This window comes from Coenobita brevimanus, chromosome 16, assembly GCF_032717465.1.
Source record: "Coenobita brevimanus isolate Jiangsu-jjx chromosome 16, ASM3271746v2, whole genome shotgun sequence".
NCBI lineage: Eukaryota > Metazoa > Arthropoda > Malacostraca > Decapoda > Coenobitidae > Coenobita > Coenobita brevimanus.
The window spans coordinates 29034149-29045003 of record NC_136969.1 but is presented as its reverse complement, the minus strand read 5'-3'; the positions used below and the strand labels follow the sequence as shown (position 1 = coordinate 29045003).

Here is a 10855-nt window from a genome sequence, read left to right as displayed (position 1 = left end):
ATGTACAGTCATGGCCAATAATCCCTTTACACACATCTGTTGGTCTGTTATAATGAAGTGAAATTCCAACCCGCTACACAGCTTTTTATCTGTTTATCAAGACCTCTTTTGGATTTGAGTTTTGAAATTAAAGGCCTCTGTTCACTGGGATGGGTTAATTTTTGGCAGAGTTTAAGAACTGATTTATGCTGGAAATTACACCTTGATGGTCTCTTGTATGTTACTCGTAGGATTAATTTTCAGTATGGGTGGCATCAGTAACATGCATTATTATACAGAGGTGTAAAAGACGGTATAAATCACCTGGGAAGAGATGTTACGAAATTTAACTCACAAAGAATACAACCGATTCTGAAAGGGCTTTGACAGCGTGAATGAATTATTGACCCCAGCTGTACAAATGGCCAGCCAACATGGAAGACAATAAGTGGATGGACTTTGCTTTAATTTCACTTCAAGGGAGCTTCTTTAACGGAGCCCCATTAGTGAGGTCGGGGGCTACTGTGGGGGCTGCAGGGTAGGGGGCGGGGAGTCAGGGTCAGAGGAGGGGTGGTGAGGGGTGGCAGGGGTGGAAATTATTAAGGTCTGACTCAGGTTTCCCTCATTTACCCTGTACCTTCCGCCATCCACCGTGATCTGCGTGAAGGACTTTTGCGGCATAGACTTCTCGGTGTTCAGGACGTATGCTGGAAAGTTGCTGTTACCGCCATTTTCGCTGCTGTCGAGAACGATTGTGTCGCCAGAGATGTTGACGGTCTCTATGCTCACGTTTTCTGTGGTGACCTGCTCCAAAGGGGTGCCTTCGAGATGAGTGATGTTGTCTGTCGTCACCACCACTGCGCCATTCTCCCTGACGGTCACCAGTTGTGGGGGTGACTGGGTGCGAGAGCTGCGTGGTTTGGGTGGCACAGGAGGTGGTAGTGGTGACGTCACAGTGCCACCAACATCAACACTGCTGACTCTGGGTGCCACTCGTACCGTCACCATCTCTCGTTTGACCCCAGCCTCTGCCTCACTGTCACTGCTAAGGCTGCTACGACTGCTGCTACAACTGCTACTAGTCACTGTTTTCTGCTGAGAATTGACTTGGCGCAGTTGTACACTGAAGTTGCTGACTTTTCTTTCGTTTGGTGATGGTGGGTGTGCTTGGACAACAACAACGCGGTCCTCAGTGGCTGGTGCCGACGCCATCTCCACACTGCTCCTGGTTATTGTCGTGTCACCATCAAACAGTGTGATGGTTGTGCCACCAGAGGGAGCTGGGGTGGATGGCAAGGCTGGGGGTGCCTCCTCGTGGTCCTCAGAGCTGGTGTTGTGGAGTGTGATGCTATTTTTTGAGGTCTCAGAAGCTGTCACCCACTGGCTACTAGAGATATCAGTGATGGAGGTTGACCCACTAATTTCTATATGAGAGATTGGTTCCCCTTCATCATCATCATCATGGTCATGTCTGAGTTGATTCTGGGTTATTCTAGGGCTTACAGCTTCAGCCAGACTACCTTCACTCTCCCGCCTGAAGAGAAGAGCTTGTTCCAGCGTCCCCCACTGCTCTGCTCTCCTCAGTCCAACACCACCATCCACTCTCAGCCCCACAGTCACTTCTTCTTCTTCAATGGACGTGGCTGATGAGTCTGGTAACTGGAGGCGACGTGGCCGGCTGAGGTTTGCTTGGCTGCTGGGAGTTGTGGCCTCCGCTCGCGTCAGGTCCAGGGACATGGCTCGCTCCAAGATTACACTCACAGGTTCAGGCTCTGTGTGGATTCGAGACAAGTCGCCAAGAGAGGCTGCTTTACGTTTAAGTTCCTCTGAGTCCGTTAGTGGATGCTTTGGAGATGATGTGTTTATCGGCTCAATTGACGTGTGCACAATAGCTCTTTCTCCATCACTATCTGAGGCAAGTGATGCTGCATCAGGGACTTTCATGTGAGGTATTCGTCGGTCAGACACAGACCTCTCTATGACCTCTACTACTTCCGTGGCTCCTGCTGGGGGCTGGTAGGACTTCAGTTTGATCTCTTTCACCACTACATTTGTCCTCACAGCAGGTATAGGGTTTTGTGGGGGAGGTTTCGGTGCACGGCGTTTCTGAGGGGCAAGCTCGGATTCCAGCGACATTTGGGTTGTAGAGAGCTGAGGTAGAACAACATCGACCTCCCTCGTTGTAACCTCAACCTTCTCCTCTACCTCAACATCAACTGGTCTTTCATTGACAGTTACCTCAGTCATACCAGTTGTCACTTGTCGGCCTCTCCCTCTCCCTCTCTTCCGCTTCTTTGTTTCGGTATGGCTTTCATTTTCGTCATCTGAACTGGAGGAGGAGCTAGATGATGAAGAGGAGCTTGATTTCTCTGAACGTTTTCTTCGATTGTCCTTAGCAGCAGCAGCTGCAGCTGCAAGGGCAAGTGCATTCTCTTCAGAAGTGTTCAAGATATCTTCCTCCACTTTCTTATTCTTCTTTTCCTTCTCCTTCTTCTTTTTGGCGTTCTTCCTCTTAGCTTCTGTTGCTGCTGGGTGCTCATTGACTGTGTCCTGTCGTGTAAGTTCATCTTCACTTGAGTGGCTGTCATGCCTCATTCTACTGATTTCGGTCTGAATCCTGCCTTTCAGATTCTTAAAACCCTTGAAACCCAATCGAATTCCTTTGCTCTTATGCTCCTTGGTTTTTTCCTCTCCTCCACGAGTATCGAAATCTACTTTTTCCTCTGTTTCCAGACCTTCAGAATCGGATGTGCTTCTTCCACTCCTATTCCTAAACCCAAAACCAAGACCCTTTTGTGATTTTATTCTTGGAGGGGCGGGCTCCTCTCCTCGCGCATCCAATGAAATCTTCTCTTCGGCTTCTCCTCCCTCAGAATCTGACCTCATTTCATATTTTCCCTCAGTCTTTCCAAAGCCCTTGATTCCAAAATTTAAGCTTGACCTTGTTTTTGCCTTCACCTCTTCATCCAATTCTGGCTCCCGGCGTGGAATCTCGGCTTCAATCTCGCCTCCGTCCATGTCGTAACTCTTGCTTTTTCCCTTGAATCCAAAACTGAGACTTGGTTTTAATTTCTGTTTTACAGGTCCACTCTCTGCATGAGGGTCTGTTCCAACTTTTTCCTGGTCGTTGTTGTCCTCTGAATCCGAACTTCTGCTACCTCTGCCTTTAAAGCCAAAACTAAGGCCACCCTTGACCTTTGGCCTTGACTTTTCATCGTCAGCATCTCTGTCTCCAGGGATGTCTGATACTTTCTCAGAGTTATCTTCCTCAGTATCAGATGACTTTGTAAAACCCTTGAATCCAAAACTCATTTTTCCACGACTCTTTTTCTTGTCTTCCTTCGTCTGTGGCCGATCAGGGTCTGGGGTGAGGGATGCTGGCTCCTTAGTCTCATCCTCACTGTCTGACGAGCGACCAAGGCCTTTGAAGCCGAACCCAAGACCGAATTTGTGCTTCTTCTTATCCTCGTCATCTTCGTCCTTAGATTTCGACTTTCCTTTCGTCTTTTCTCCCTCAACTTCTACAGCTGTTGTGAGTGTTGGTACTGCAGGTGCAGCTGCTTTCACTTTAACCTGTGGAACCTCAACACCTGCTGATAATTTTCCACCCTCAATATCCGGCAGGGAAACTTTTACATCTCCTCCCATTGCATCGATACCGGACACTGAAACTTTCCCCGTTGGTGCCTGTGTCTCCCTAGAAGCTTCTAGAATCCCTCTCTTTAAGGCAGCTACAGTTCCTTCTGGGACACCAACTTCGGGAGTTTTTATACCTGCTTCGACACTGAGTGGTTTAATTTCAAACTGTGGAGCTTTAAGGTTAGCCTCCAAATTAACTGGATTGATTTCCTTCTCAACTGCTGGCAGTCTGTCTTCATGAGTGTCAATGTCGATATGCTTTTTGAATCCCTTAAAGCCGAAAGCCATGCCAAAGCCAGGGGAGTGGCGAGAGTCTTCATGGTCACTTCTTGTCGACACCTCAAGTTCTCGGCTGGCGTTCGATCTCATGCTCTCAGATTCAAAGTCAACTTCAGGTAGGTCGATCTTGGCTTTCTTCAGGTCAATGTCAGCCTCGGGAAGGTCACATTCAATATCAAGATCATGAGCTTCAGCTGCCATATCTTGACGTTTCTTACCGTCATTTCCGTGACCAAAGCGGAGGTCAAGTGAGGGTAGACTGAAATCAGGGGTCTTAAATTTGAACCCAGACTTTTCCTTCTCGGCCTTCACATCTCCCGAAGTCACATTTATTCTGGCATCAGGAAGGGCGTGATCAGACATGTCCACATTTATGCTGCGACCTTGGAGATGAACCGTCTGGTCTGTGTTGCCTGAAACATCGACTGAGGCAGATGGCAACTCAGCAGAGACACTGAGAGGCTGAAGCTTTAGGTTTGTTACATGTCTTTCTTCCATTCTAATATCTGGAGCCGTCACAGAAATCCCCATTGCTTGCTTACCTCCAAGACTTGCCTCATAGTGCTTGGCATCTAGTGTAGCCGCATCCCCTTCTTCCCAGTGTTTCATTCCGGGCAAGTTAACATCCGGGGATTTCAAATTGATGTTAAAACGTTCCTTGCTTACGTCAGTTTCACTAACAACCCTAACGTCTCCCTTAGGTGCCTGAGCATTGACGGAAACGTCAGGCATAGTTACTTCTGGGCCTTGGATGCTGATGTCGTACCCGTGCTCAGAATTCGAATAATCAGCGTTCGTATCCCCCTTCTTGCCTAATAGTTTCATCCTTGGGAGATTGACATTGGGGCCTCTAATATCAAGATCATAATTTCTCTCTGCCTTTTCCTCCTCTTCGTTATCAGAATCCTTGCCATCCCTCTCACCTCTACCTTTTAGACTGAAGCTAGGGAGGCTCACATCAGGGCCTTTGAATCCAAAATCAAAGCCTTTTCTCGGTTTCTTGCCTTCTTCATCAGAGTCTTCATGTTCCTCCTTCTCATTCTCCTTATCATATTCTTTGTCGTGACCACCAGCTCTCAGATTAACGCTGGGAAGGTTGAAATCTGGGACCTTGAACCCGAAGCCAAAGCCTTTTTTCTTTTTCCTGTCAGTATCTTCATCCGAATCGTCTTCCATCTTGTTATCATCTTTTGCTTTCCTTAGGTTGAGGCTGGGCATATTGATGTCAGGACCTTTGAATCCAAAATTGAAGCTCTTCTTTGACTTCTCATTCTCATCGTCGCTCTCTTCACCAGTCGACTTTGCTCTTACCTCTGGGAGATTTCCGGTGGCTCTTACGTTTACAGATGGAAGGTTTACATCGGGACCTTCCAGATCAAGATTAGCACCTTTCATGTCGACATCAGGACCCCTGAAGTCAACATTAGGAGTTTTCAAGTCAACGTTAGGAGCATTCATATCCACGTTGGGTCCTCTGACATCAACATTTGCCCCTCCCAAATTGACATCAGGACCTTCCAGATCAACACTGGGACCTTCTAGATTAAGATTGTACTTAGTGGACTTCTCTCTCCTGTCATCATCGGAGTCTTCGCCATCACCTCGGCCTTTCAGACTCAGACTTGGCATGCTAAAATCAGGACCCTTGAAGCCAAAGCTGAAGCCCTTTTTGTCTTTCTTCACCTTTTCTTCGTCGTCTGATTCATCTTTTTCCGTTTTGCCCTTTCCTTCGCCCCTAAGGCTCATACTTGGCATGCTGATATCGGGGCCTTTGAATCCAAAACTGAAGCCCCTTTTGTCTTTTTTGTCTTTTTCTTCGTCGTCTGATTCTTCCTCTCTCACTTTTTCACCCTTTCCTTCACCCTTAAGGCTCACACTTGGCATACTGATATCGGGACCCTTGAGGCCAAAACTGAAACCTTTTTTGTCTTTCTTCTTGTCGTCATCATCTGATTCTTCATCTTTTTCCGTTTTCCCCTTTCCTTCACCCTTAAGACTCACACTTGGCATACTGATATCAGGGCCTTTAAATCCAAAGCTAAAGCCCTTTTTCTCTCTCTTCTCCTTTTCTTCGTCGTCTGATTCTTCGTCTTTTTCCGTTTTCCCCTTTCCTTCGCCCTTGAGGCTCACACTTGGCATACTGATATCAGGTCCCTTGAAGCCAAACCTGAAACCTTTTTTGTCCTTCTTTTCCTTTTCATCTTCATCTGATTCTTCATCTTCCGCTTTACCCTTTCCTTCGCCCTTGAGGCTCAAACTTGGCATACTGATATCAGGACCCTTGAAGCCAAAGTTGAAGCCTTTCTTGCCCTTTTTCTTCTGTCCTTCGTCGTCATCAGAGTCATCAGTCTTCTTCGTTCCGTCTTTAATATCCACGCTGGGCAGGTTCACATCAGGTCCCTTTACACCAAAACTAAAGCCTCTCTTGTCTTTCTTCGCTTTACTTTCATCATCAGATTCCTCCTCCCTCTCCATCTCACCTTTTCCTTCTCCCTTGATGCTGAAGCTTGGCATGTTGATATCAGGGCCTTTGAAGCCAAAACCAAAGCCCTTTTTACCCTTTTTCTTCTCTTCATCATCAGACTCTTCCTCTTCCTTTCTAGCCTTTCCTTCGCCCCTGATATTCACACTTGGCATGCTCACATCAGGGCCCTTGAAGCCAAAGCCAAACCCTTTCTTACTCTTTTTCTTCATTTCTTCATCAGATTCTTCCTCTTTTTCCTCATTCCTTTTACCTTCAGCTCTGATGTTCATACTTGGCATACTGATATCGGGGCCTTTGAAGCCAAAACCAAAACCTTTCCTGCTCTTTTTCTTCTCTTCGTCTTCATCAGAGTCTTCCTTTTCCTCTTTGCTGCTCGTTCCCTCTCCCTTCAGACTAAGACTTGGTAATTTTATATCAGGTCCTTTGAAACCTAAGCTGAATTCCCTCTTGTCCTTTTTCTTGTCGTAATCATCATCATCATCTTCCTCCTCCTTTTCAATCTTGCCTTTCCCCTCACCTCTGATGCTTACCTCTGGCATGCTGACATCAGGACCTTTTAGTCCGAAGCTGAAGCCTTTCTTTGACTTCTCCTTTTGTTCATCATCACTCACTTGGTCATCATCTTTGCCTTCCCTTTTCATGTTAAAACTGGGCAAGGAGACATCAGGGCCTTTGAAACCCCAACTGAAACCTCCTTTTTTGGACTTGGAATCCTTATCTTCATCCTCAGATTCATTCTCGTCCTTTTCTTTACCACCCTTTCCTTCTCCTTTCAAACTGAAGCTTGGGAGGGAAACATCAGGGCCTTTGAATCCCCAGCTGAAGCCTTTCTTGGTCTTCTTTTCCTTGTCATCTCCATCATCATCCTCAGATTCCTCTTCTTCCTTTTCCTTACTACCCTTTCCTTCTCCTTTCACACTGAAGCTTGGGAGGGAAACATCAGGGCCTTTGAATCCCCAGCTGAAGCCTCCTTTCTTCGACTCCTTGGTCTTTGCATCATAGTCAACCGCACCTCCTCCTTCAAGGTTAAGGTCAGGGGCTTCCACGCTGAGATTTGGCCCTTCGACACCCTTAATTTCATACGCTGGGACTTCAACCTTCCCCGGAGAGCCTTGGAGATCGCCAGAAGCCCGAAGATCCAACGACGGAGCTTTCAAATCCGGGCCTTTGAGCTTTATGGAGATGTCTTCACTTTCCCTCTTCTCCCTTTTGCCACCAATTTCTCCTTCTCCTTTTACGCTAAACTCAGGGAGGCTGACGTCTGGACTCTTCAGGTCGACTCCAAAGCCCCTCTTGAGCTTCCTATCTTGGCCTCTGTCGTCATCATCGTCATTCTCGTCGTCTGATTTTCCTCCAGTTCGGCCTCTGAGACTGAAGCTGGGAAGGTTGATGTCTGGGCCTTTTATTCCAAACCCAAAGCCCTTTCTAGACTTATCCTTATCTTTCTTATCATCACCATCATCCTCTGAATCTTCTTTCTCCCCTTTCTCTTTAGCCTCTCCCTTCACACCGAAACTGGGAAGGCTGATATCTGGGCCTTTTATTCCAAACCCAAAGCCCTTTCTAGACTTATCCCTATCTTTCTCATCATCTTCATCTGACTCCTCCTTCTCCAGTTTTCCTTTTGCGTCTCCCTTCATACTGAAACTGGGAAGGTTAATATCTGGACCTTTTATTCCAAACCCAAAGCCCTTCTTCGATTTATCTTTATCATCAAGATCATCATCATCATCATCATCCAACCCCTCTTTTTCCACCTTTCCTTTTGCGTCTCCCTTCAGACTGAAACTGGGAAGGCTGATGTCCGGGCCTTTTATTCCAAAACCAAAGCCTTTTTTAGATTTTTCCTTATCTTTCTTATCATCGTCATCTTCTGAGTCATGTTTTTCCACACTTGCACCTCCCTTCATGCTGATGCTAGGTAAGTCCACATCAGGTCCCTTAATTCCCAGTCCAAAGCCTCTCCTTGATTTCTCGCCATCATCATCATCACCTTTCTTATCTTCTTCCTTCCTTTCTCCCTCGTGCACACCACCTCTAAGATTCACACTTGGAAGGCTTACATCAGGCCCCTTGAAGCCAAGAGAGAAGCCTTTCTTTCCTTTGTCACCCTTTTCCTTATCCTCCGCATCGTCGCTTTCCATATCACCCTCTTTTCCATCTCCTCTGCTTCCTTTTAGGCTGAAACTTGGCATGGAAACATCGGGGCCTTTGAAGCCAAATCCAAAACCTTTCTTGGATTTACCCTCTTTGCTCTCATCCTCATCGTCACTTTCCTCCTTTTCCTTACCATCCTTCCCTTCTCCTTTCAAACCAAAGCTTGGCATACTAACATCAGGTCCCTTGAAGCCAAAACTGAAGCCCTTCTTTGACTTCTTATCTTTGATTTCTTCGTCTGATTCTCCCTCCACTTCTACATCATGGCTACCCTTCACACCCACACTTGGGAGACTCACGTCAGGACCTTTCAGGCTAAAACCAAAGCCCTTTTTCGACTTCTTTTCCTTCGTTTCCTCGTCTGATTCTTTATCTTCCTCTTCTTCGTGACTTCCTTTCATGCTAAAGCTCGGGAGGTTAATATCAGGACCCTTCAGGCCAAACCCAAAGCCCTTCTTCGACTTCTTTGTGTCATGTTTACCATCATCGCTTGCGTCAAACTCCGCTTCGAGATTAGCCGAAGGAAGATTGATGTTGGGTCCTTCAAGTTCGATACTTCTGTTCACGTTTGCATCCACTGTGGGGACTTTGGCCTCTACTTCCACCTCCTTCCTTCCTTCATCGTCCTTATCCTTCCACCCAAAACTTGGTAAATCTATATCAAATCCTTTAAGTCCCAACGAGAATCCTTTCGAGTCTTTATCTTTCTTCTTTTCCAGTTCGATGTCATCAATGTCTGCTTCAAGTTTTCCACCGGCCTTGACTGAGACATCGGGTACATTGATTTCTGGGCCTGTCACACCCACATTTAATTCCCTCTTGCCCTTTTTGTCCTTTCTGTTCTCATTATCCGAGTGTTCGTCTTCATTTTCACTTCCATCTCCCTTTCCCCTCAGGTTGACACTCGGAAGGTTGAAGTCGGGTGCCTTGAATCCAAAACTGAATCCCTTTTTGCTTTTCTTCTTCTTCTTTCCACCTTCATCATCCGACTCCTTCTTTTCGTCTGCTTCCCCTTGTGCTTTAAGTTTCATATCGACACTGGGAAGCTCAACATTTGGACCTTCCAAAGCGATATTAACACCTCCACTGCCTTCTCTCCTATCACCTCCTTCCTGTGACTTATCTCCCTTTTCACTTCGACCCTTGAAGCCGAAGCTGGGAAGGCTCAGATCAGGTCCTTTCATACTAAATCCAAAACCACTGCTCTTCTTATCAATATCAGTGTCTAAGTTTATATCTCCTTCAGCCTTGCCTTTCACATCGATACCTGACACATCCACTTCGGGGTTGTAAACAATGTTGCCAGTTTTAAGTTCTGCACTCAAGGTTTTTCCCTCAATGTCCACATCTCCCTCACCTTTATCTCTCTTCCAGCCAAAGTCTGGGAGAGAAATATCTGGTTTCTTTAGTTTGAAACCCATAATACTCTTCTTGTCGTCGTCTTCCTTGTCTTCATCATCATCGCTGTCTCTTCCGCTTCCCTTCACCCCAGGCATTGAAATCTCCGGACCCTTCAGGCTGAGGCCCACATCTGCTCCAGCCGACCCTGAGGCATCTACATGGGCTCCACCAAGGTTCACGTCAACTTCGGGTGCGTGGACATCTGGTGCATCGACGTTCAGACCAACGGTGTGTTTTGACTTCACTTTTTCTTCGTCTGATGCGCCAGTGTGCTCATCATCGTCCTTTCCAAAGCCCTTGAGGCCAAAGTTGAAGTCTAGTTTTCCCAGGCCAAAGGAACCCTTGGCCTTCTGCTTCTCATCATCCGTTTTGGGTTCATGTGAAAATTTCTCGTGGTCAGTGTTGCCTCTCCCGGACAACTCAACGCTGGGCAGATTGATGTTAATATTCTCATCAGTTGGCCTCACCTGCCCGCCTTCAAGTCCACCTGACATCTGAATGTTCCCTTTACCCGAGTCAACCACATCGCCTTCCTTGAGTTTCATCTGAGGAAGCTTGATGCCGAACTTGATCCCAGATGCTTTCTTGGTCTCCACATCGACACCATCGTATTGAGGGGCACTGAGAGAAGCATTAACCTCTCGTTCTATATTTACTTGTGGCTGCTGGAGGTCTAATGAGGGAGCTTTAGCCTCTACCGACATCTTCCCTCCAGCCTCCAAGTCCAAGTCTGGTTTTGATACACGTCCAGTCAAGTCCGGTAGAACCTTGATCCCAAACTTCGTCTTCGAGTCAGGTTTCTCCACAAGTGATTCCATATCAGCTCTGACAGTGTGTGAGCTCTTTGACACTTCCCCTGGTACGTCGATTGCCCGCTCTGAGTGTCTCTCTGGAGCCTCACGTTTGACCTTCGTG

General features: G+C 46.9%; 1 protein-coding gene across 1 annotated transcript in view; it reads right to left on the bottom strand.

The window, feature by feature from the left end:
- Positions 1 to 486: 486 nt before the first annotated feature.
- LOC145391028 (uncharacterized) overlaps positions 487 to 10855 on the bottom strand; it is a 129587-nt gene continuing 119218 nt past the window's right edge. The window contains exons 8-10 of the mRNA XM_080265761.1: positions 10408 to 10855; positions 3715 to 10329; positions 487 to 3552 (exon numbers count right to left, since the gene is read on the bottom strand). The exon at positions 10408 to 10855 is cut by the window's right edge and continues 164 nt beyond it. Coding sequence (XP_080121887.1) covers positions 499 to 3552; positions 3715 to 10329; positions 10408 to 10855 — 10117 coding nt within the window. The 3' untranslated portion in view covers positions 487 to 498. The remainder of the gene's footprint in view (positions 3553 to 3714; positions 10330 to 10407) is intronic.